A 25,634-nucleotide genomic window follows, 5' to 3' on the forward strand; every position below is an offset into this window, starting at 1 on the left:
AATTAGCTACATGAAGCCAGGGCAAGTGAAGGACACAAGCTAGTTGCCAGTTTTAACAAAAATACAGTATTTCAGATATTTTAAACTTTATTTGTATTGTTGACACTATTACAGTATCCCCATTCCCCCCCCCACTTTGCCCACCTCCATCCAGCCCCTGTTCCCCTCTGGCCTTCACCCCACTGTTGTCTGTGTCTGTGGGTTATGCATACATGTTCTTTGGCTAATCTATTCACCTTCTTTCTTGAATTTCAGGTAATTTTTTAATATAAGCAAATATCAGATGGAACATACTTTTACTAAAAAAAGTCATTGTTCATTAGGAATTCAATTTTAACTGGGCACCTTGTATTCTATTGGCTCTCCTAGCTAGGATGTTTCAGGGTTCCAGGTTGAGTATCTAAAGAGATGGCGAGGCCATTTGTTAAAATGAAGATGATTAAAGGAAGGCCATGAAGTAGGTTTTCAATGCACTGAGTTTTAGTTGCCTGGGTACAAAGATAGCAGGTACAATGCCAATCATCGACTCAGTCTCGCTTTGGTGATAATTGACACAAGAGCTAAGCACAGCTATATGCACATTTGTACTGGGAATTCATTTAGTGCCCCTATAGAGTGTTCTATGTTTTGATGTAATCAAAATATGATCATTCTAAGAAAAGACTGGCTAGGAAGCATATATAAAATATCTTCACTTTTTTATTCCAGGCTTTTATATCTCTCCGGGCAATGCTACTGGCTGCCTGCCCTGTTCCTGCCACACAGCTGGGGCAGCTCATCACATCTGTAATAGCCGAACTGGCCAGTGTGTTTGCCAAGATGCTTCCACCGCTGGGCTAAGTTGTGACCGTTGTAGGGACCTTTACTTTGGATTTGATCCTCAGATTGGGAGGTAAATATTTATGAGAATTAATAATTAAGTATTTTTATTTAATTATATGTACAATGACTTTTTTTATAACCAACAGTAACTTTTTTTGGCAGTATCTTTTGTAAAATGCAGTGTTTTCTGTCCTGCTTAGTTGGTTGATATATGTTTGACTCTTTGATGCCAGTGTTTATTAGACATAATGGTAATTCTTCATTATTTCCTAGAGTCCCAATATGTACTAGTAGGTTGTCATACATTGATAGATATACCCAATATTAGGGCCTGGGGATATTTAACTTGATAAAATCCTTTTCCCTCAAAGAACTTACAGTTTGAATGTGGAGAAAGGCAGGTAAAGAAATATCCCTAGAAGGAAACACACACACAAACACACACAAACACACACAATATAAGGGCTTGAATAGGTAACATGTATATCTATATTTTGTTTTATGTGGCCCCCGAATTTATTGCTTGTTTATTATTTGCACCCATTTATGTTGCCCTTCCCTTTCTAATTTAGATTGAAAGACTGGCAGATAAGAAACTTATCTTTATATTCAGTGATATGATTTCCCCCCGTGTGTAAAGTACATTCTGAAAATAAATTAATCACTTTTCAAAGTTACACCGTCTTTAATGTTCTTCCCATTTCCTGTATATCTGTGGGCATTTACTTTCATGCATTTGTGGTCATTGCTGTATTTGTGAAGATGAGCTGGAATGCTAATTCCGTGTGGGTTTCTTTTTCTCCTGGTTAGTTTATAAATTTATCTTGGGTTGGGAGTATATCCATTAATTCTTTGGTGTTCCTGTCTCCAAGCAACTACTATGTGTTTCTCATAAACCAGTCAAATCTGTTTCTGTGTGTGTGTGTGTGTGTGTGTGTGTGTATAATTATAATTGGTAATTATTCAAGGGTTTGAGATTATTGGGCTCTTTTCAACACACTGTCCCCACTGCCTGCCTTTGGCCCTTACACTCTTCATTAACACCTCGATTAGAGTGTGGACAGGGTGACAGGTTAAATTACTAAAAGAGAACTCAAACCAGTTTATTTGGCTTTTTACTAAAATCCAATATGCTTAATTAAAAATAAAACACTTTTCCATGATATTTAAAATATTTATTAAAACAATTTTTTGTTCTTACTACATAGCATTTTTTTAATCCATGCTGCTGCACTTCAGTTACCATTAGTATATCGTTCTGTTAGTATGAGAGCATAATTCTCTCTTCTCTGCATTTTGGCTAAGATCGAGTGTCTAAGAGCATTACTGCTCTTTCTATTATGTGCCTCTTCTCTCGTGCACTGGCTGGGGTGGGGGGCAGGGATTCACTGGACTGACACCCCAAAGCAGGCCGCTGTTGCTGGTCTCCCACATGTGCAAGCTGACTTTTCACTGAGGTTGGTACTGTCATGCGTTCCTCATTGATCTCTGATCTCTGTCCTTCAGTTTCTCTCACCTACAGCCTAAGCATAGTCACATGCATCGCTTTTCTGGTTGTTTGCTAATTAGTTTTGCAACCCACAGGAACCCAGCATTTTCTCTACTCAGGTCCCCTTAGACTTGGGGTCACCCTTTTTACAGGCGCTAAGGCAGCACCATGCTGTCTCTCTTTCTCGTGGTCCTCATCTGATCGTGAGACCTACACACCCCTCCTTGCCCTGTACCATACTGTTTCCAGTATTACAGTTTTGTAATGTATTTTGAAATCAAGAAGTGCGATGCCCCTAGTATTGTTCTTTTTGTATAACCTGTGCTCTGCGATTTAAAATAACTGTAGGACTTTCTATAAGTTAAGAAAGACCAGAAAGGCCATGTTCCTGATTCACTTTGTAGCCATGTGACAGGCAGGGGCCGTACATTTAAAAGATCCTTGAGAGATGAAAGTAAAATTGATTTATGGTTGCTTTTTAGGACTCATGGTTTTCCAATGTGCCAATCATTTTATGGTCCACCGTGTTTCTTAAAAATTAACTCTTCCTTTGACTTGCAAGCTCTTACTCCTGTGATTTGTTTTTCTATCTCTTATGCTGATCACTCCTGTTTATTGTGCCCCTTCAAAGTACATACGTAGGTGTATGATTTCACCTCAATACATGCATGTTAATGACTCTCAGAGTGTTATCTGTTCAGATCTCTACCATGGCCTCCAGGCCAATGGCTTGCCCTCTTTCTGAGTTTTAAATTTAAATGTCCCTCATGCCTCCGTTCTTAAATAGAGCCAACACAGAACTAATTTTTGACATTACTTGCCTCACCTCCTACAAAAATAGAAATTAAAAGTCTCATGCCATCTCAGGTAAGAGGGACATACACCTTAAAGTCGCTGTTCAAGTCCCCACCACCCACCTGTGCGCGGGCTCCGGATGCCCTCAGATCAGGCGGGGCTGGCTCTGATGTTGAACCACGGCTGCCCCTGAAAAGAGCCACCACATATAATGTAGCGTCTCTGAAAAGAACAGCAAGAATAAAGCCTCCCAAGACCATGGGGGGCCCGAGACAATCAGGAGGACGTGTCCCCGGTGCGGTCGGTCACGGAATGGCTGTGCCGGGAGCTGACCCTTCTCTGCCACGGATGGATGCTGCTGTCGCTTTCCGCTGTGACACTGATAATCCTCAGAGAAGACATCCTCTGGCCCAGAAGGTCACAGGGAAAGGCATTTCCAAATGTGACAGTGAGAACCGCTTGGCTTGATGCTTTTGCTCATCATTGAGAAGAGATACAAATGGATTTTATTCTTTTTATGATTTTCATTCCCTTCCTGAATGATACTGAAGTCTCTTTGATGACTTCTGGTTGCTATTGTGAATATATACTAACACTGGCTATTTTGAAAATATGTACGAAGATGGCTAAAATATATGGGATTCCATCTAGTATAAAGAATTTTTGTTTCCTGAAGAGAAAAATTCATTGTCTCAATGTATACAGATATGCAGTATAGAAAAAATATCCATTTATGCCCTGATGTGAAACTTTTTTTCAAAAAAAGAAAGGCAATGAGCTAAAAATCCATTGAATACACCTCGAACCAGGTACTGTGGTAGGTGCTTAACAGGTATGATTTTATTTCATTAATTTCCAAACTTCTACAATGGATTATAAGTATTTTATTGTCAAGCAAGGAGAAGATACAAGTATCCCTTAATCGGTTCGGAAAAGAAATGGACTTTCTCATCTGCTTTTTCCATTCATATTTGGGGGGGGGGTCTTATTTAATCCCTCCAGAAGTTTACTTATATCCCTTCCCTTCTCCAAGTTCTCTTTAATGTACACCACTGTACTTCTTGAGTTTTAAACTTTTTTATACTCCAGAAGGCAAAATAAATTTAAAAAAATAGGCTCTGCTCCTAAGCTGCAGCAACAACAAAAATGCCCCCAAAGCAACAGTAACAAGCAGGAAAACCACCCGCCTATCCTCACCCAGGCGGTTCCTCCTCCTTCCCTCTACTTCTTCCCCAAGACAGGAAGGGGGCGTGCGTTTTAAAAAGCCGATGCAAGTGCAGAAATCGCCTCATTTACCTCTGACACATAAAGCGAACCGGATTCAATCAGTACCGAGAACAATGAAGAAAAAAAAAGTCTGCCCACTGAAAAATCAATAAAGAAAAAAAAAAGGATATGGTGTTTTTCTAAACCAAACACAATGAGACAAAAATGGGCCCTCTTCCCCTCGTCTCCGTGGGTAGTTAATACGCGTATGTGACAGGGCAGTCCCGGGCGCTGTCCCCAAGTTGACCTGTAACTAGGATTCCCCTTCCCACAGCCCCTGGGACTTACCCGCTTATCTGCTCCACCACCGTTTTTCTTGTATGTCATCCACTCATCACAACCCCTAAAGGTTTCCTCCCTGATGACTTCTTCTCTCTCTCTTAATTAGTTGTATTTTGTCTTTTTTTTTAAGCTTCAAATGGCCAGATGTATCACTCCTGTCTCTTCCCAGCAGACATACAACAAAACTGTAATTTTCCTCAGAGAGTGGGGAGTCGGGGTCTAGGCTGGCGAGGGAATCTAAAGGCTCCGACTTCTAAAACATGCAATAAGTTCACTTTTTTTCTGTGACCAGATCATTGTTAGTTTTGCTGCCAACTTTCTCCACGTGAACACGACTTTATGGATTAGGTCGGTCGCCGTTTCACATGCATCTATTCCAACGGCTGTCGATTGGATTTTTCTCTGAGAACCAGACCAGTGACTTCCCGTGGGTGGAAGCAGATCATTTTCATGTCCACGTATTTCCTTCTCTCTACTACGTGGGTCCAGGGATGGTGTGGTCCAGGGATCATTGGGGTGGGGGGTTTCTCACAGATTCATGCCCCCCAATGACTCTTGGACAGTGTCCTATCATGTGGGTGGTGGGGTAAATGGGCCCACATGTGAGCAAGCCCCGGCTGGTGGTGGCAGCGTCCCCACAAAGACAGCAGAAGCGTGCAAGGACACGCGAGGCCTCTGCCTGGAGCTGCCACGGTTCCTCCTTGCTCTTTTTGCCTCATGTTCTTGGCCAAAGCAAGTCCCAGGCCATGTGAGTATGGCTTTCAGCTCACACAAAGAAGGTCTCTAAGCCCCAAATTCCTCATTCCAGTGCCAAGAGAATCCGGGTGCTGTTAGGCTGTGAAGAAGGAATACTAAGCACCTCCATTGCAGAAATGAAAGGGAATCTTACCCCGGGGAAACCACGTCCTCTAGGGGGCGCTCTAGCTCTCCCGGGATCTGTGCCAGAGGACTCAACTGAGAACTCCCCTGGCCTGAGGGAGTCGAGGAAAGCCAGTGTTGGATGAGAGATTAGCCAGGGGGACAGCTCTGCCCGTCAAAAAGGGCTCAAAACAGCTACATTGTCATTTATTCAACAAAATGCATTGAGCCCCATTGAGTGCTAGTTTTTGGACTAGGGATAGAAGAAAAGCCTTTGTCCGATTTCTCCAATTTGCCTTAATGCCTCTTTCTGTTCTATGCATTAATGATCATTAGTAATTCTTGTCTAGAATTTTTCAGTCATTTGCAGTCTCTTCGCCCTTTGTTCTTGGTGCTGAATGGTGTCCCTTTCATCCCACCGTCAGCAAATGAGAAAACTGGGAGGAACTCCAGGCCCTTCTCTGCTTCTCTTTTTAGGTTTTCCACCTCATCCCACTGATTTTACTTATTAAATGCTTCTCAGGTCTAATCCCTTCCTTTCCATCGCTCCCTGCCACTCTCAAAATTGTACTAATTTAGCAGTATCTTCTCCCTCACCTTTCCCTCTCCATCTGTCCCCACTCGCTCCCTATTCCGAATTGGTCTCCAAAAATCTTGAATTGCTTGCAATTTGACACCCTCTCCTGCTGTCCTTTTCTGTTTTCTCCCTCCTTGGTTTGCCTGGTTTATTCCAATTTAATTATTAAGCATAAACATTTCCAAGATTTCTTCTTAATACTCCTTTCTCTGTCACCTCCCCTGCCCCCAGGCTAGAGAGTTGCGCATTTCCTGTGCCCTTAAAGAATTGCCTGGCTGGCGTGGCTCCGTGGTTGAGCATCGACCTATGAACCAGGAGGTCATGGTTCGATTCCCGGTCAGGGCACATGCCCGGGTTGTGGGCACAATCCCCAGTGTGTGCAGGAGGCAGCTCATCAATGACTCTCTCTCTTCATTGCTGTTTCTCTCTCTCTCTTTCCCTTCCCCTTCCTCTCTGAAATCAATAAAGAACATCACAAAAAGAATCTACCTACATCTTTATTAATACCCTTTCTATTTTTTCAGTGTCTCACTAGACCATGAGCTGCTTGAGGTCAGGGCCAACTCTGTCTTTTCATATTTATGACTCCAGTGTTCTTCCAGCCCTAGCCCATAGTTGTCCCTCAATCAGTGTGTTTATGTCACTTGATACATTGAAGTCAATTTGATGGCACCCCGGCGTTGAGGCCCCAGACAGAAGGGAGGCATCCGGAGAGCAGTGCCAGTAAAGCGATCTTTTCCTGGCACCTGTCCCCGGACCTCCTAGCGGAGCTCTTCGTCCGATGACGAAGTTCCTGGCAATTCCCCTCATTAATTGTGACGCCTCTGCAACAGTACGGAGCAGGGTAACTCTTTCATTGTTTGTTCCGCGGGAAAGTGAAATAGATGAGATTTGTGATTTAAGAGACAGAGGCCAAGTAACTTCTTCCCCATTGTGCCCAGCGGACAGCGAGGCCCAGACAGCACTCCCCGGGCAGAGCGCGCGGAGCTTAGCGAAGCCTTCCGCCTGCTTTGTTTACCATAATGAACTGGTCAATAAACATCACAAATTGTTTATCCATATACATCCTGACAGATGACTCTTTATGAAATCCATTTAGCAAGTGAGGTTCTCCCATAAGGATGAAAAATGAAGATTTTAAACAGATTGTGGGAGAGCTCTGGCTACACCAGGAGAGTCAGTGTAATAAAGGTTTCTTTATATTAATATTACAGAAACCATTTATCCTGACAAAATCAATATCACAAGTCATCCGAGTTTGCTGTTCCTCGTTCAGAGCTTAAAACATCTTTTCCTTTATTACGTTTAATTCTGTTTTAATAAACGTGAACTATATTTCATTTAGGAGGCGCTCTGGAGGGGAGTGGTAACTTCTAAAATGACATCAGACTTGTAGCTTATTTGCTAAAGAGTCTTGGAAATGTTTAAAATCATATTTGAGCGGCTGAGAAATTCACAGGAATCGTTTTACTTAAGCCTTAATTACCAAATGATCCCCAGTGTCCTCTGGGCTAGAAACAAACGATCATATCCAGAAAGTCTCCTGTGAACTCCATTCACATAAAACTCCCTCCGACTGAAGTCGAGCAATTATAACCAGGCAGATAAGTGAGATACAACAAGGGCTGGGATAAGAGACTATAAAATCAGGAATAGTCACATTTAATTACTCACAACCTTGCGCGCTTTCCGAAGACGCGATTTATTTATTCCGTTGAGATTCCGGACGCAATACCCCATGGATAGTGACAGAGCTGCCTTAAGAGTTAAGCGTGTCGCTGGCAGAAAATAGAACCACATCAAGGAAAGGAATTATGTGATACACTGGAAACGGTTCCTCTAAACGTACTGTATATAAAATGAGTGTGATTGTCTCATGAGTGAATGGTAATAAAAACAGAAATACTCAAGAGATACTTATTCAGGAGTGGAGTGGTGATAAATACATGCGCTGGGGAAGGCATAGCGCTCATTGCTGCGTCTCACCAATGTGACATAAAACGCCGACAAACAATTTACTCTAAGTAATAGCATATAATGAAATGAAGAGCAAATTAAATATGTGGTTTTTTTTTCGCTTCTAGAATCCCATTTTAATTTCAGTGCATAATTTTCTAATACGTAAGTAGCCCAAACAAAATGTCGGCTTGAAATGGAGTTCTGATGCAATGTCTGTGCATAAAGGACTTCATGTAGTTGTTTGTAAGAGGGGGGAAAAAATGTCCTTTTACCACAACAAGAAGGGCAAACTACAGGACAGCGGTTTTTCAAGAGAAACTGTGCCTTATTTATTCCCCAGGTGACTTAGTCCATAAAACAAATTTGCAGCTTACTTAGCAGCCTCGGCTTTTATCAGCCTTTTTGAGGGTGTTGAAGGATTACCCAAGAGATCACACCCTAAAGTTGCAGTGAGTACAGGAACTGTCCACCCAGCATCTTCAGAACAAAGTGGAGTGGATCCATAATGTCTTCATTAAGAGTGTCGTATGCAAGGTCCCTGGTAAACACGGGTGGTCTTCCCACAGGTACCGTTTCTGCTTTTCTAATACTTCCTGGCATCCAAATTGTTCATCCTCACCAATGACATTGTCACAGGTTAAGAGTTTGAAGAAACAGGTTTTCATTTCTGTAGTAGCAAAAATGTGACAACAGTGATTTTTTTTTTTTTACAAGCAACTTTAGGAGCAAGAAATCAGAGTTGAAGTGAAATTCTCTCTTCATATTTATTTAATTAGCGTCTTTTCAAAGATCAGGATAATGCTCTGTTTTCCAACCAGTCTGGATAAGTGAGTTCAGTGCATACAACAGAAAAGGAAATACAACTTTTATTCACCCATTGTCGGTATTGGAATGTGTCTTCTTCCACTTGTTTTCTTAGTGAAATGTAGTCTTTATAAAACCAAATACGGAATTTCACGAAGTTTAGGGAAGACAGTGATTATCATATCCAGTTTTCTGTTTCACAATTTGATAGATACTTGAAAAGATAATTTGGAGGGGACCTAATAATCTTAATTTTTAGCTGTCAGGAGAACTGCTTTTGTGTGAAAGCAAAATTTACAGTATTCTCAGTTGAGCAACTGGATTCAAAATAATCCATAAGATGTACTGTGGCATGAAAGAAAGCAAAGTAACACTTCTTTATTGCCATTAATTAGCTTCCAAGGAGAAGGCTTCATAGAGGTTTACCATAAACAGCATTTCGATAAAAAGATTTTTTTCTGTTTCGTTTTATTTCATGGTGGTTTGTTTAACTCAAGAATCCTTTTCCGCCTGTTGGCTAAACCAGACCATATTCGTCCACAATGTGATCCGTAGGCGTATGTGCCTTCTACCATGAATTATTAATCAGAACGCTTGACGGTTTACTTCTCTTGTTTTCAGATGTCAGCCTTGCAATTGTCATCTCTCCGGAGCCTTGAATGAAACCTGCCACTTGGTCACGGGCCGCTGTTTCTGTAAACGATTTGTCACCGGCTCAACGTGTGACACTTGTGTTCCCGGCGCAAGCCACTTGGATGCCAGCAACCCGTGGGGTTGCAGCAAAAGTGAGTGAGCTCCGTCCAGCCCAGTGCTGGTGTGTGAGGGCCCAGCACCTGGGGAAGAGGGTCTGTGTTCTCTCTCCCCACTGAGAACCCATCAGGAAGGCTTAGGGACAAGGTGGAAAGTTTAGGTCAGAAATGAGAAAAAAAAATTACACGAAATAAAACGTGTGTTCTTTTTCCTTGATTTGGTCATGGACTATGATGATCCTTCCTATATAATAAAAGGCTAATATGCAAATAGACCAAATGGTGGAATGACCGGCCATTATGACTGGCACTGACCATCAGGGGGCAGATGCTCAATGCAGGAGCTGCCCCCTGGTGGTCAGTGCATTCCCACAGGGGGAGCACCGCTCAGCCAGAAGCTGGGCTCACGGCTGGCAAGCTCAGTGGTGGTGGCAGGAGTCTCTCCCGCCTCCGAGGCAGTGCTAAGGAGCAGCAAACCAAGTGGTAAGGCGTAGCAAGCAGGTGGGTGGTAAGGAGCGAGGGATCCTGAACTGCAAGAGGCATGTCAGACTGCCGGCTTAGGTCTACTCCCCGCTGTCAGTCAGACATCCCCCAAGGGCTCCTGGACTACAAGAGGGCACATGCTGGGCTGAGGGACACCCCCCACCTCAGTGCACGAACTTCGTGCACTGGGCCTCTAGTATGATTATATTACTCATGGGAAATGGACACTGATGTGTTGAAATAGTATCGCTAAGAAGCCGACCAAAGTCCTGATGTTCCCACACTCCCCGCTGTCAGTCGGACATCCCCCAAGGGCTCCCGGACTACAAGAGGGCACATGCTGGGCTGAGGGACACCCCCCACCTCAGTGCACGAACTTCGTGCACTGGGCCTCTAGTATGATTATATTACTCATGGGAAATGGACACTGATGTGTTGAAATAGTATCGCTAAGAAGCCGACCAAAGTCCTGATGTTCCCAAAACCTGAGGGACATCCCTGCTTAAGCCAAATGATCAGTTGCCCATCCACCCAACAGCATCTCCAGGCAATTGCCTATAGCAAATGGAAGATTTATATTTTACTCTGAGTTTTACATCCTTCCATCCCACATGTCTTATGGGCACTGTGCTACTAGTAGTTGCTTATTGATATTTATCAAAGCTTATTCCTAACCTCTGCATTTGATATTCTTCTCTTTCTGTTTTCACTGGCACTCACTGTTTAGACGTCTCTCATGCTCCTAGTTCTAACTCTTGGGGGCCAGAGCTTATCTCTTAGCATCTTGTGACTTCTCAACACCATTTTCCAGTTCCTTGAATTGGCTCCATTCGGTCACCTGCTGTCCTACTATCTCATAACGTACCGATGAATTCTTTGTATTTCCTTCAAGGTCATACATCTCGCCTTTTTCAAAATTCCTAAGAAGTACCTGCTGTAAGCACATGGTGAGGAGCTCTCTGCCACACAGTGTACTGTGCATGTCCTCCTCGGGGTTTCCTGAGAGGGTCGTGAGTCACAGTACTAGGAAATGCCACCATTTGGACATGTCACCACAGGCCTGGGCCCGTGCTGTCTTTTTAAGGAAGGGAGAGAGAACTAATGGGATATTGGCAACTGTACCGGATTGTTGTTGTTGTTGTGAATCCTCACCTGAGGATATATTTTCCATTGCTTTTTAGAGTGGAAGGGAGGGACGGGATGGGAGAGAGAGAGAGAGAGAGAGAGAGAGAGAGAAACACTAAGGTGAAAGAGACACATCCATTGGTTGCCTCCTGCATGCGCCCCAACTTGGGCCAGTGAACGAACCTGCAACCCAGCTACATGCCCTTGACCGGGAATCAGACCCAAGACCCTCCCGTGCACAGGCCAGCGCTTTAAACATGGAACAACACCAGCCAAGCTGTACTGGGTTTTGAGATAGTGAAAGGCAGGTATAGCTAATGACTAAGACATATTTAGATTTTGTGCCTGTGTGGTTCACCTACAGTATCCTGTGTTTATTGGTACCTCTAGATGTTAGCATAGCTCTAGGTGTTTATGCTACTCTTGAGAAAACATCGTCATAATTGCCTGTGTATAAATAGTCGACACACAAATCTGGCTTTTACTGACCACTTAGTTAATATTTGTTATTCATTGATTAGCTATAGTATTGATTGATTTGTGTGCAACATCAATTCCAGCGTATTGCTCTGGGTGTCAGCTGTAGATCATCATTTACTAAAACAAACCAAATCTTAGCGATTTTTTTGATCGGTTCTGCCAGGAACTTTGTGTGAGAATATTTGCACCGGCTGCACTTTTTGCTACCTGTTCTTGATTCTGAGACACGGTCTAGGAATTCTACCTCGGGCAAAACTGGGTAGTCTGGTCACTGGGAATTGGCCTACTTTTCTTAGTATTGGCAGACACTTTATGTTATGTCTTTTCTTCACTGGGCTAAACATTCTTGATCTTTTCAAATGCTTCTAATTTTGAATAATTTAAAAAAAACTTGCATATTCCTAAGTATTCTTCCCTGGACATAGGCATTTTGATTTCTCTGTTTAAAATTGTGATCTTTAGGATTGTACATCTTCCTTCAACTCTCCCTGTGGATGTTGTAGCTGCCCTTTTAGGTTTGTGTTTAGGGAAGCTCACTGAACACTGTGTGAAGTTGGGGGCGCAGGATCAGCAGAGGGAGTTGGTTAAAAAAAGAAATCAGACAGGATTCCTGCCTTCAGAGGAGCTTAGCACAGTCAACGTGGGGCTCAGGGAAGTGCTAACTGTGGGGCACACATGAAGGGCGCTGCTTTCTTTACTGTCCCCCTGGCTTTTCGCATGGTCCTTGCTTTCTGTGCTACCAGCGGCCAGAACCTGCTTCTCAAGGATGCGATTGAAAGGAACGTGGTGCTATCTATTGTTGAAACTGTGAACTACCGCAGGCTCCGGCTTCCTCTCCGTCCATGTCAGGGATGTGTTTGCCCTGAGAATCCAAGAGTCTCAAGGTGTTTTCCTGCGCAGTTGGGGAACCGTGGGGTTATAACAGTTACCTTCTCCTTGTCCTTAGAGACCACTGACAAGAGTTTAGCGATGGTGTCTGTGATTTTTATGATGAGGATTTGGGGTAGGCATCCTAAGATCTAATTTTCAGAGTGCGGGAGAATTGATTTGGTTTCGGATAAAGCAGTTAGGCCCTCTCCGATGGTATGCTTTCTGGTTGTGTGATGTGCTTTTTGCCCATCCATATTTCTCTCATGCTTTTAAAATGAGAGTCATTTTCCTTGTTAAAAGAGATGGAAGGAAACAGGTATTTAATAGTTCTGCCTTCTGTATTCTTTCCTAACGAATGATATTCCAGTTTGCCTTAAACTTCTGGCTATAAAATTAACTAATATACACATACACTTATATACACATACATGTATACTTATTATTTAATTATAAATATTACATTTATGTTTTAACTATTTATAGATCCTTTGTGTTTCTCTTCTTGATATGACTCTACTCTCGGCTCACTCTTATGCTTACCCTTGCTTATCTATCCATCTTTTTATCATTCACATTTTTACTTTATCCCTGCTTATCAAAGAGGCTGTTGTAATTCTCCTTTTCTTAAAAGAAATATTTTTATTATGGTAAAATATGCAGAACAAATTTACCATATTAATAATTTTTTAAATCTTTTTATTGGTGCATTGGGGTGACATTGGTTAATATAATCATATAGGTTTCAGGTGTACCTATCTATAATACATCGTCTGTACATTGTATTGTGTGTTTAGCACCCCAAGTCAGGTCTCCTTCCATCACCATGTATCCCACCTTTTCCATCTTCTACCTGTCCAACCTCCCTTTCCCTCAGACGTACCGTTGTCTGTGTCTATAAGTTTTGTTGTTATTGCTGAATCCCTTCATGTTTTTAATCCAGCCCCACAACCCTCCTCCCTCTGACAGTTCATTCATAATGTTGTACAACCATCCCTATTATCCATCTCCATAACTCTTTTCTTCTTTTGAAATGGAAACTCTGTACTCTTTAAAGGTGAATACCCCCCCATCCCTCCCAGTCCCTGGCAACCACAATTTCACTTTCTGCCCCTCCATTTCTCAGTCTCTCCTCTACTTTGGGGTCCATTACACCAATGTTGGCTCACGCACACCTGACATTGTCTCCTAGGTCCCTGCGGCTCTGTTCCCTTTTGTTCCATCTTTTTCTTTCCCGTGGATGGGATAAAGCATATTGCTGTATCTTTAAGCTCCATCTCTCCCTTTATCTTCCAGTTTACTGTTTGTTTGCTACACTCAGGAGTCTATTGATTGCCTCTTTTATGAGTCTGGTTCACAGTTTCTTTGAGTGTGTTGTAATTTTACTCTGAAAACACTTAAGCTATTAGTGTGGGTTTTTTTTTTATAAATTTGCATAGGCTTAAGTGGTGGAAAACTTTCTCCACTATAGCATACTCATGTCTCTAATCAGTTGTTTTTTTTAATTTTTACGTATAGCCTGGCTTCCTAGGGGATGGTTCCTGTGTCTGAATAAGCCAATGAGCCAATGATATGCTCAGATACTTTCAGACCACACAGCTCCTGCCAATCACTGTGAGTTAGAGCGCCCAGAAATAGTTCTTTGGATGATTTACCCGGTTTCATATCACTGATCTATTCATTTTGGTTTAACCAGAAGCACCCTATTCTCTTCTTTCCTTTTGAAACATCTCTTAATTCTCCAGCTCCTCTTTTATTTTTCCACCTCATCTATGGAAGACATTTCTACATTGTTCCCAGTACCCATTGTCCACTTGTTTTAAGTTAACAGAACGTAGAGCTGGGCCCGTGGCCTTATCCTCTCCTGTAGTTAATGATCACCATGCCGCTAATCTCTCGACTGACATGTGTGGGCACCAGTGACGTGTGGGTTCCTGGGTTGTGCCCGCCCTGGCACAGGGCATGCCCTCCGTCTCTCCTCTTCTCCTTCCTGCTGATTTGGTTGTGGACTTAGTGGTCATCTACCTGGGCCTATGTAGACAAAAATGACCTCGTAGGGATGGCAAAGGTAAATGCTGGAGGGATCTAGCCTTTTGTGTGAGAGAGGGACACACACATGCACACACGCCATCTTATAACCCTGACAGGTAGACATTGTCATCCTCCTGCTGTAAATGGGGAAAAGTTCAAAGAGTCCAATCGAAATTTGACTACAGACGTACAACTACCAAAGTGCCAAAGCCAAGATTAAAGCTCATGGCTCCGAGACTGATGGATGCGGTCATAGCATCATGCCTTCCGACCTTGAAGGAGAGTCTGGCAGATGCAGAGGCCGTTCCTGGCAATTTTTGATGAATGAATATGTGCTCATTTTCTCAGAAATCTACTTTCAGCACAGAAAGGATGGGCTCAAGTTATTGCATGCCCAGCATTCCATATTTATTCCCCAAAGGGTGTGAGGCCATTTAAACATTCTGGTCTATGAAAAGGCTCACGTAAATGCCAAACAGGCACTATTCATTCACACCGAAAACCTGGACGAGATAGTGGGGAGGTGGTCCTAACATATAGTCAACTTTAAATATTCAGCGGAGCCCTGTGTGTGTATCGGTGTGTGTGTGTGTGTGTGTGTGTGTGTGTTGCCAAGGAAGTTTTCGTGGAATGTGAGTCACATTCAGTACCCTTTGACCTGGGACTGAAACATCTCTCTCTTGCAGTCATCCTGAAAGTATTTCACTGTCTTCGAAAATGGTCTGAAGGTCAGTGTTGATTGCTTTAACCCTGCAATCTGGTGAGCCCCTGATAACATGCAGAGTTTTAGATGTAGTTACAAATAATCACTAAAAAAAATATTAAATTGCCATGGCTGGCAAGGCTCTCAGAGAGTGCTGTAAATGAGACAGTTTGTGATCTTTGTGGTTCTGCTGCGAGCAACAGCGTTTAGAGCCCTAAATTAAAACTCGCTGCAACATCAAATGTACTGTCAGTGTTCAGCCAATCAAAGTGACCTTATCAATTATGGCAAATCCATGAATTTGAAAATATCAGGTATTTAGAAATAATCCTCTTTTCATGTGTCCTTTTGAGATTGTAACTACTCTTGTCCTCTATCTAAATAGTTATACGGACAGTTAGACTTTTCCTATAACAATGCAAATTCCAAAGGAGAAACAAAGACTTAAAGGGGAAGAGTGAGAGTGTATCTGGCTTGAATGTTTTTCTTTAACCTCCGACATCAGTATGATCTACCATCCCGGCACCCCTAAAGGTGCTGGCGTATCCACATAGTACATTCAGATTGTTTCCTGCTAATATTTGGACTGTTTAGCATTCATAACATCCATCGCTATTTGTATGACCAACCATTATCCTTTCCTTACACTGTGCTCTGTGAAGCAAGATGAGGCATTTTGCTTAATGCGATGGAAAACGTCCTTTTCAGACACCTCAACATCATGCTTCTTCAATTTCAAGTGTCAATGGATCTTATTTATGTCACAATTTAAATTAATTAAATAGAAAATGACTGTTGATGCATTCTTGGATAGTTCCTCAAAAAAGTGCCTACTGTAAAATTTTGGGGTTTCCCCCTCAATTATATTTCTGTTAAGCTGCACTGACCTACAAATCTCTATTATGCTTACAGATACAATGCTTTGCTTTAGAAATTCATGATCTGTACCCTTTGTTTATTAATGTCTTGGTCAACCGCGTGTCTTCTTGATGAAGTAATCCTGGAACAGAAAGACCTCTTTGCTGCGTCTCTTCCTTCAGTGTACTTATGTGCTTATTGATTGCCTTTGTTAATAAATGCTCTCCCCACTGTCATTTAGCTCCGTCCCAGCAACCTCCACCCAGAGGACAAGTTCAAAGTTCTTCGGCCATCCATCTCTCCTGGAGCCCACCGGATCCTCCCAGTGCCCACTGGCTTACTTACCGTTTATTCAGGGACGGGTCTGAAATCTACACAACTGAAGATCAATACCCGTACGGTGAGTGTAAAGATTCCGCGATGGAAAGATCCACTATTCTGAGGGTTGATACATTAGTTAGGTTCTTTGACGTTGATGATAAATGTGGTTTCCTCTTTCTAGAAAACTGTTTTAAGCAGAGAGAATTATACACCTCACTAGTAAAGAAATGCAATAAATGAGATGCTTCGTATTTGTTAAGCCCTTAATGCTTACCAAATTCTCGCAGGTGAAAAGAAAAAAGACCAGCCAGCATTGATGAGAATGTAAAGGAGCTAGAACCAGCCTAACTGCTGGCGTATCTGTGTGGGCTCATGGGTACAACTTTTCATGCAGGATAAGTTGTTAAAGTATATGCAAAACCTTACCCTTTGCATACTATTTGACTCAGCAAATTTATTTTAGGAAATTCGTCTTCAATGAATAGCCATCAGTGGACTCAATATCACAAAATACGTTCAAACCTCCATTCTCTAATAGCAAAATATTGGAAAATTCAGACATTCAAAAATCTTTCATTAAATTACGGTACATGGCATACATGACTCCTGATACATTGTGAAGCAAATTGTAGGATATGATTGCCTTTAAAAAAATCTTAGTTTACATATTAATGAATGGAAAATGTTCAAGATGTAGTGTTTAAGGTAATTAAGTGGTTTTAAAAATAATCTATGAGTTATGTTTTAATTCAAAAATATATAAAATGACTGAAAGAATTACCACAAACTGATGTTCAGTTTTCTCTGGGTGTAAGGATTAGAGAAAATGTATCAAATATTTCTATAATATGAATTCAATTTTTAAAATCCTCAGGTTAAAAGTGGATGGAACACAACATGATCTTATATTGAAAGAGGAAGGATGTGAACAAACTGTAAACACTGTCTTTGCATCTGTAACTTGTATGAAGATTTTAAAGGAGCTTGTGGAAATCAAGCTGTGTAGACACATGGTCTTTAGAAAATACTCACTCATATGTTTGGGATACATTTTCCCTAAAGACACAGTGAAGAAACAGAAATGTTCCTTCCTTCCAGTTCTGTCTTCTCTGATATTTGCTCCTGGTCTTGTTTAGCTACAAGCCAGTTTAAGAAACACGGGAGCCCTGGCTGGTGTAGTTCAATTGGTCAGGCCTTGTCCCATGTACCGAAAGGTTGCTGGTTTGATTCCTGGTCAGGGCACACGCCCAGGTTGTACGCTCTATCCCTGGTGGGAGGCATGCAGGACGCAGCCAAGCGATGTTTCTCTCTTCTCTCCCTTCCTCCCTCTCCCTAAAATCAATTAAAAATATTTTTAAAAAAGAAACATGGCAACAGGATGCCAACTCATGTTGTACCCTGGTGGGAGGCATGCAGGAGGCAGCCAAGCGATGTTTCTCTCTTCTCTCCCTTCTCCCTCTCTCTAAAATCAATAAAAAATATTTTTTAAAAAGAAACATGGCAACAGGATGCCAACTCATGTTGTTCTCTTGGTTTAATGCCTGATTTTCCAAAGTCTAGGTTAACGTTTACAATTAGAAAAGTCTACAGAGCAATGAAGAAATTCTATAGTTCCATAATCCTCCTCAAAATGATCAGGAGGGTGCCTTTTTTTTAACATGTTGATTGGCTTTAAAAATTTTGCATCGCGTATGGTTTTATTTTGTATATATTACCAAGGGTTACATGTCACACCTAATTCTGAGTGACTTGCACCTGCATTATAACGTCCGGACTTTCTGATAACTCTGTCTGTTCAGCACTCCACGCCTTCTTGGAAGTTAATGGGAACCCTGAGCTTCACGATGCAGATTGCAGAGGGAAGCGAACATCTGTCTACATCTGCCACACTGGCAGAGCATCCTGATATCCTGCTACTAGAATGTTTGTTTTCTTCCAAATATCAGCATGACCCAGGTGTCCTGAAACTTAAACTTTTTTGATAGGGGCGGAGGGAGTCACAGAAATATTGAAAGTGGTTTTGAAGATGACAGTACCGCTGCTTGAGCTATTGCTGAAGTGGTGAATTAGGGTCACCCAGTTTCCCATACAGCTTAATTCAGTAATGATATCCAACTTCGCTTACAGCATTCTGTCCAGAGGCATATTTTTCACCATAAAATATTGTGATGTGTTTTATAGAACATTGCATTTGAGTAAAACACTCCGGCTCTTTTACATGATTGCACTATTATAGTAGAATCCAAATAACAGTTTCTTACATAATAAATGTGTGCTCATTCACTAATCAGACATTTATATAATCCTATTATACAAGGTATTCTTTCCTAAAACCTTATTTTTTTCATTAAAAAAATACCACTTCTGGCATTTCTTGACAGCCACTATAATTAATGATGGGACAATTATCTGCATGATGGCATTTGAACAGTAAGAACAATTGGTTAGGGCTGTCAGAACTTTGTATCACTTAACAATATTCTCGTGTTTATTATTCCGTTCCAGTGTGTGGCTAGCATGTGTAATATGAAAAGGAAACAGTACTTATATTCAGTCAGATGAATACAGATCTTTGGGTTAAATGAAGGCATTTGGAATTACAGGTGCAGAGTCATTGAACTTTTCAAAGAAAATTAATAATCTCTTCCAAGCAAGTCTGAACATTTGGTTGAGACCATTGTAGAATTCCTTGTTGGAATAAGACTTTTCCTAGCTGCCCTGTTGCACTGTGGGGTCACTAGTTTCCAACCTAAGGTCATGACAGCTGGTATATTACTACTTTTAGAGCCTGCAGGTCATTGGTTATTAGTAATAGCATGCTAATAATAGTGGGATAGTTTTAAAGTTTCTGAATTAACTTTTAAAAAATAAGGTAAGGTATAGTCAGTGGTTTCCCTAAATAAAAATTCACTCATGTACATACCTGTGAGCTTTCATAAGTAGAAGAGAGAGGTGTAGAAGTCAAGTTAGCATATTGGGAATTATACATAATTAGCACCTAGTATCACCTCCCTGCAGCCCCAGTCTGGGTTGCACATGGGTATTTTCTGTGTCATAGATGTGACAAGAAAAGCTATTGCAGGATATTGCACTCTTTTAGTAGTATTGACATTTTTAGGCTGGGTAGTACATCACATTAGTTTTTCCAACTTCAGTTTGAAACTGAAGGAGAACTAGGCTTAAGAATCAGGGAGATGGAAATTTAAAATAAAAATCATCTTTATTACAATAAAAGCCAGATTGGAGAATATACCTTCTGTGCTGAAGAAAGACAAAAGACTCAATGGGCTGATGGGAGCATGCTTTTCCTCTCCCTTCCCTCCCCTCCAATTCACAATAAGTTAAATCATTTCTCATTTGGAATGGGTAGGGAGCTAGTCCTTAAATGTTACTCTAGGTAAACGCTTCCACGGGGAAACTAGAACATGATTACTTTGACAATAATGGAAAGTTTAGAGTTTCAGACAATGATGTATCTTAGTGAATCCTAGGTTTTCATGTCCACCTTTAATATCACATAATTTATTATCCCATACTGCATCAGAGGATCAAAGCAACAAGTGATAAGATGGTTCCTCTGAGAAAAACAAACAGAAAACATAGGGAGGGGATATGAACACAAAAGAGAGAATAAAGAACAGTTGTTTCTATAAGGCTGTTAATATTATTGCCTAGAAAAATAAATCAGTGTATATGGAAAATTATCCATTCATTCATATACTCATTCAGTAAACTTTTATTCAGTGCTCAGGCCAGAACAGGAACTGTATGAGCCACTAGAAACACAAAGATGAAAAGGATAGTTCTCATGATTGAGAGGGGAGATGGAAAAGTAAAGCAAAATTACTCCGTGGCTTCTGTGTCCTGATTGGACTAGTGCAGTAATCAACATATTTTCGTGCGGAACTTGCAGTGACATACATGAAGAACGGCAGATTTACCCTTCACTCAGATGTTCACTGTCTTCGTCCATTCAGGCTACTATTAAAGAGAAATGCCACAGTCCAGGTGGCTTATAAACAACAGAAATGTATTACTTCAAGCTCTCCAGGCCAGAGGTCCAAGGTCAGGGTGCTAGCATGGTCAGGGTCTGGTGTGTCATCTCACATGGATGTTTCTCTCTGTCTCTCCCCCTCCGTCCACTCTCTCTAAAACTCAGTGGGAGAATATCCCTGTGTGAGGATGAGCCAAACAACAAGAAAACCTTCTGGTGCCTAACTGTTCTTCATACAGAGTGGATTGGTATAGCTCATGTCATTAAGTCATATAATAGGAGAACCAGTAGAAATGATTTCCTCGCCAGTTTTGCGGAATGTAACTATTTTCTTCTTTTAATTTCAGACATCCAGGACTTCTTAAGAGAACCAGTAGAAATGATTTCCTCACCAGTTTTGCGGAATGTAACTATTTTCTTCTCATTTTCTTCTTTTAATTTCAGACATCCAGGACTTCTTAGACACTGCCCTGTTGCCATATACCTCCTATTCCTATTCCGTCGAGACCTCCAGTGTTCAGGGTTCGACGAGGAGTGCAGTTGTCGCCTACAGGACAAGGCCGGGGGTCCCAGAGGGAACCTTGAACTTAAGTTATGTCATCCCTGTTGGCTCGGACTCGGTGACGCTTACCTGGACGGCAGCCTCCAATCGCACTGGCCCTGTAGAGAAGTATCTCCTGTCCTGTGCTCCCTTCGATGACGCCCAGCCCTGCGTTCCCCATGAAGGTGGCGGAACCACGGCTACCATCTGGAATCTGCTTCCCTTCACCGAGTACCGCTTTTCCGTGCAGGCCTGTACCAGTGGGGGCTGTTTACACAGCTCGCCCGTAACCGTGACCACAGCCCAGGCTCCTCCTCGAGGGCTGGGTCCCCCTGTGGTGCTGGCCATCAGTTCCACAGAACTGCGTGTAGAGTGGGCTCCGCCGATGGAACCGAATGGTAGGAACTCCAGGCCTAGATTTCACTTGCTTGGGCCAGACCTGAGTGAGAATCTAAGGAATTTGGAATTGTGCAAGAGTGTCTCGCAATCCCATGCGTTTTTTTTATAACTGCAAGATATAATAATTGAGAAACAATCTCTCACGATGTTAGATACTATTTGTCCTGGTTAGTAGCACAAGTGTATTTCTTTAATCTAATAACAAATTCCATTCATTTAAATTGCCCCTTAAAAGGCTGATATTATCTTTGCTCTTAATGACATCTGCCACAACACAAATTATGTTTCTAATTTAAAACTCACTTACAAAATGCATTATATTTGACTGTGTCACAAAGTTAGGGCACCCTTAAGCAGTAAATTTTCTCTTTTAGGCCTAAAAAAGGATATAAAGTAATACAAAAAATATGTATATAGGCTAGCTGACTCCATTAAGTTAATTTTTGTGTTCATACAATTGAACCCTGTTATATAGGCCAGACATACTTTCATAAATTTTTAGTAATTTAATATCATGTACGTATTATGGCAAAACCTTTTTTTCTCTTAGACTTTTAAAATTACTTGATAAAACTAGGTGGAAGTCAACTATAATATTCTAATATTTATGCAAACAGGCCTTATGTTAAACAGATAGCCAAATTAAAATCTCCAAATTTGAAATATATAAATTGGAAGTATGCTGATAAAATTTCCATAAAGAAAAAGCGATTCTTAGTAGAAATTATAACCATTCATCCTGAAAAATGTTATAATTTTTAACTGATTTAACTCCACCCTACCCCCCAAATAGTCTGTTTGACTGATGAATCATCTTGGCTTCCTGTTTTTCTTTTCTAGGAATAATTGCAAGGTATGAACTCTACATGAGAAGATTGAGATCTGATGGTGAACCCACGTCAGCAGAAAGTCTAGTGTTTGAGAGCAGCGGCTGGCTCAGTCCTCGCCCGTTGGCAGAGTCGGCCAGTGAAAATGCGTTGAAACCCCCTCCGGCAGCCACAACCGTCCCTGGCTTGGAGCCTTACACTGCATATGAGTTTAGAGTCTGGGCTGGGAATATGGCCGGCAGCGTGTCTTCCCCCTGGGCCTCAGGACGGACAGGAGAATCAGGTGAAGGTCAAGCTCTGAATTCTACTTTTAAAACTCCTGAATGAAAATATTGCCTCCAATTAAAGTCCACAGCACTAGAGTAAGAATTATCAACTTACATAAGCCAAGGGAAAACGTTGGTTACATGGATAACTCAAGGTCATAAAGAACTTGAAACGTTTTAGGGGGAAAATGCTTTAGTTATTATTTCAAGGGGAGGGGGGGAAATGACTTAACTAAAGTAGTAGCCTTTTAGGAATGTTTGCAAAGTAGCAGTTGGTCTCCAGTCCTGAAGCGGGCTGGCCATATGTTCTCATCTTGCTCCAGATTCAGCACAGTTCATGTTCAATGAAGGAGATCCCCTTGCAGACCTCACAACTCTGCTTCCGTTCTATTTCTCTCTCCAAAACAAATAGTTGAGCTACTAGATCACACCAAATGACAGAATCCTGGATTTCAGAATACGTAATTCACGAGTGTGCTTGAATGAGTAGTTGGCAATATGGAAAAGAAGGAGGGTGAAAAATCTTTTTAAATTTTTTAAAGAAACCTTTCCTAAGGCAAATGAGATATTTTTAATTCTCCACTTTACTCTTTACATAAAAAACACTTCACATGTTATGAGTCTTTACCAAAATAAAAAAAAAATATGCTTCTGCTATGCTTTGAATTAATTCATGGATATCCGAAGAAACCCGAGTCCTGATTTAACGTGGACCCTGTTAGGACTGTGGAGGCTAAAGGGTAGCTGTAGGTTGATGTCCAAGGGAATCATTTCATGAATAAAATGTGCATTGTGCCAGCCATCTTGGACAAATAACAGTGCCAAGATAGCACAGGTGATGAGCCATGGCGTTCAGGAAGGGGAAAGTCAAGGTCAGAAATGAAAAGTAATGGGTGAAGCCGCATCACCGGACCCTCGTAATCTTATGGGTCACTGGCTAATGAAAGTGTGATGAGGTCCTTTGATAATACACCTTTGGTTAGCACATTTAAAATCCGCATTAAGATCTCAAGGATGGCAAGGGGAGAATGTATGTGTGTATGTACCCTGCACGTTTCAATCAAGATTTATTGAACATGTTCTTCTTTTTTTTTCCCAAATACTTTATAAGACCTATGGTTTCCCACCTAATTATCTACGAGTTATCTTTATGAACACAGTCAAACTCCTAGATTATTTTTATTTTATAAATGGAAAACATCTTTGCTGGTAATATGAAATTGGAGGACATCCTTGCAGATAACATGTAAAAAATGAATAGTTTTTATATGCAGCAGTATACTCTTTGATTTTTAACAACAGAAATATTATGTAAAAAAAAACCCGAGGTATTTCAGAAACTTGAATGAATGTGGGGACTCGGTTTGGAAAGCCTGTGAGTACAGCGTTCATGGTTTCACTATTGTCATTGTTGCCCTCGACAGAGCCTATATCCATGGCCCCTCCCTCGGTCTCCCCCCTCTCACCACACTCTCTCAACGTGTCCTGGGAGAAGCCGGCCGATAATGTTACGCGAGGAGATGTTGTGGGATATGAGATCAATATGATTTCTGAACAGTCGCCTCAACAACCTGCTCTGGTGGTGTTTTCACAGGTATTGTTATTTCCACACTGTGTCCTTTCACAATTGAATTATATCTTCAGTTTGACATTTTCTGAGTTCGCAGAATTCAGTGACAGAATTCTTCCTTAGACATTGCTTAAATGGGGCATTTATTCCCTAATGTAATGTGACATGTACAAAGCTCTTCTATTTATGTACCTTATGTTTTCTAATATAAGCATATTTTAAAACTAAGTTTGTATAATTCTGTTTAATGAAATCTACTTTTCTCACTTAATATCTATCCTTAAAAGTTTTGTAAGAAGCTGACTTTCAGTAGCTATGTACTATCATAGTATTTGGGCATACAATAATTTTTTTAACCAGTGCAAAATCAATTGATATTAGTATTGTATAAATTATTTTGGAAATATAAATAACATTAATAAGAACATTTAATGTGCATTTTGCATATTTCTCTTTCCTTGGAAAAAAATCTGAGGAGTGGAATTTCTCACAGCTTATAATAAAGGTTATGATGTTCAAAGTTCGGGGTGGATATTGACCTGTTGCCTTGTTGTATTTCCTTCTCCAGCTAGCGGTAATGAGAATCATAATCATTGCTGACAGCTACTGGGTCTTTACTATGTACCTGGTTTAATTCATTGGATAGATATACGCATATAAACAAGCTTAGGGATGGGAGGCTCACGTTAGCCCACAGTGTATGGTTGTGCCAGGGTACAATCCATTTGATCAACAGGAGGGTGGCCAATGACAGAGACTGGCTAGTGTCAACTGGACAAGTCACTGCATACTGGGCCGTGTAGCACCTCTACCTGCAGACAGAGATGCTCTTTGAAAGGGATTAATGTGACAAAAAGGTCTTTTCATGTGATGCCTCTCCCATTAATTTACCCACATTCCTCTCCCCCAGACTTCTGGTACCTCATCTTCCAGTCTTTTTGCTTTGATGTCAGGACCCATACAACCAAGCCACCATCATATGGTCCAGGTGTAGCTACCTCGGTCCCTTCCCTTTGCACACAGAGTGGAGGACCAGGTACACTGCCTGAGGATCTGCCCATGGAGAGGATATCTTCTTGCTGCTGGTTTTCAGGACCATCCCTACATGTGGCTACAGAGCAGCCTTCGCCCATTTTGACTTGCAACCACATACTAAGACAACCCGTTTATGAACCGAACCGCATTTTTCTCCTCTCTCAGCTTGTAGGAGACCTCCAAGGAGTCCTGAGTATGAGCTGAGATTGAGTCACCAGAATGATGGATGACATGGGGGCTGGACTACCTGCTTGCCCAGCATGTTGTGCCTTATGTCCATTTCCCGATACCACTTCCATTTGATGATGAATTTCTGTTAGGCGCACCCGACCTTAAGACTTGGCATGTCCCACAAAGCTCATGAGGAGTAGCTTTGGCTGCATGGCCAGCTAATGTTCCTTACTCAGTTCTCTTTTTCTGAGGCCCAATCGCATGCTAGCAGCTCTAGCAAACGGTATGTGGTTTCCATCCTGTGATAAGTCTTTGCTCCACACCCAGGTGTCCACCTTGTGATTCTCTTATTGTGGCCTTGC

The 25,634-nt window shown here is 41.5% G+C and overlaps 1 protein-coding gene across 1 annotated transcript in view; it reads left to right on the forward strand.

Annotated features, from left to right (window-relative positions):
- Positions 1-25,634, forward strand: part of USH2A (Usher syndrome 2A (autosomal recessive, mild)) — a 408,238-nt gene that overhangs the window by 74,576 nt on the left and 308,028 nt on the right. Inside the window, 6 exon segments of the mRNA XM_005879907.2 lie at positions 709-892; positions 9,474-9,637; positions 16,390-16,548; positions 20,908-21,402; positions 22,244-22,513; positions 23,921-24,090. Coding sequence (XP_005879969.1) covers positions 709-892; positions 9,474-9,637; positions 16,390-16,548; positions 20,908-21,402; positions 22,244-22,513; positions 23,921-24,090 — 1,442 coding nt within the window.

The sequence above is a fragment of the Myotis brandtii genome, unplaced genomic scaffold, assembly GCF_000412655.1.
Source record: "Myotis brandtii unplaced genomic scaffold, ASM41265v1 scaffold612, whole genome shotgun sequence".
NCBI classification, from domain to species: domain Eukaryota; kingdom Metazoa; phylum Chordata; class Mammalia; order Chiroptera; family Vespertilionidae; genus Myotis; species Myotis brandtii.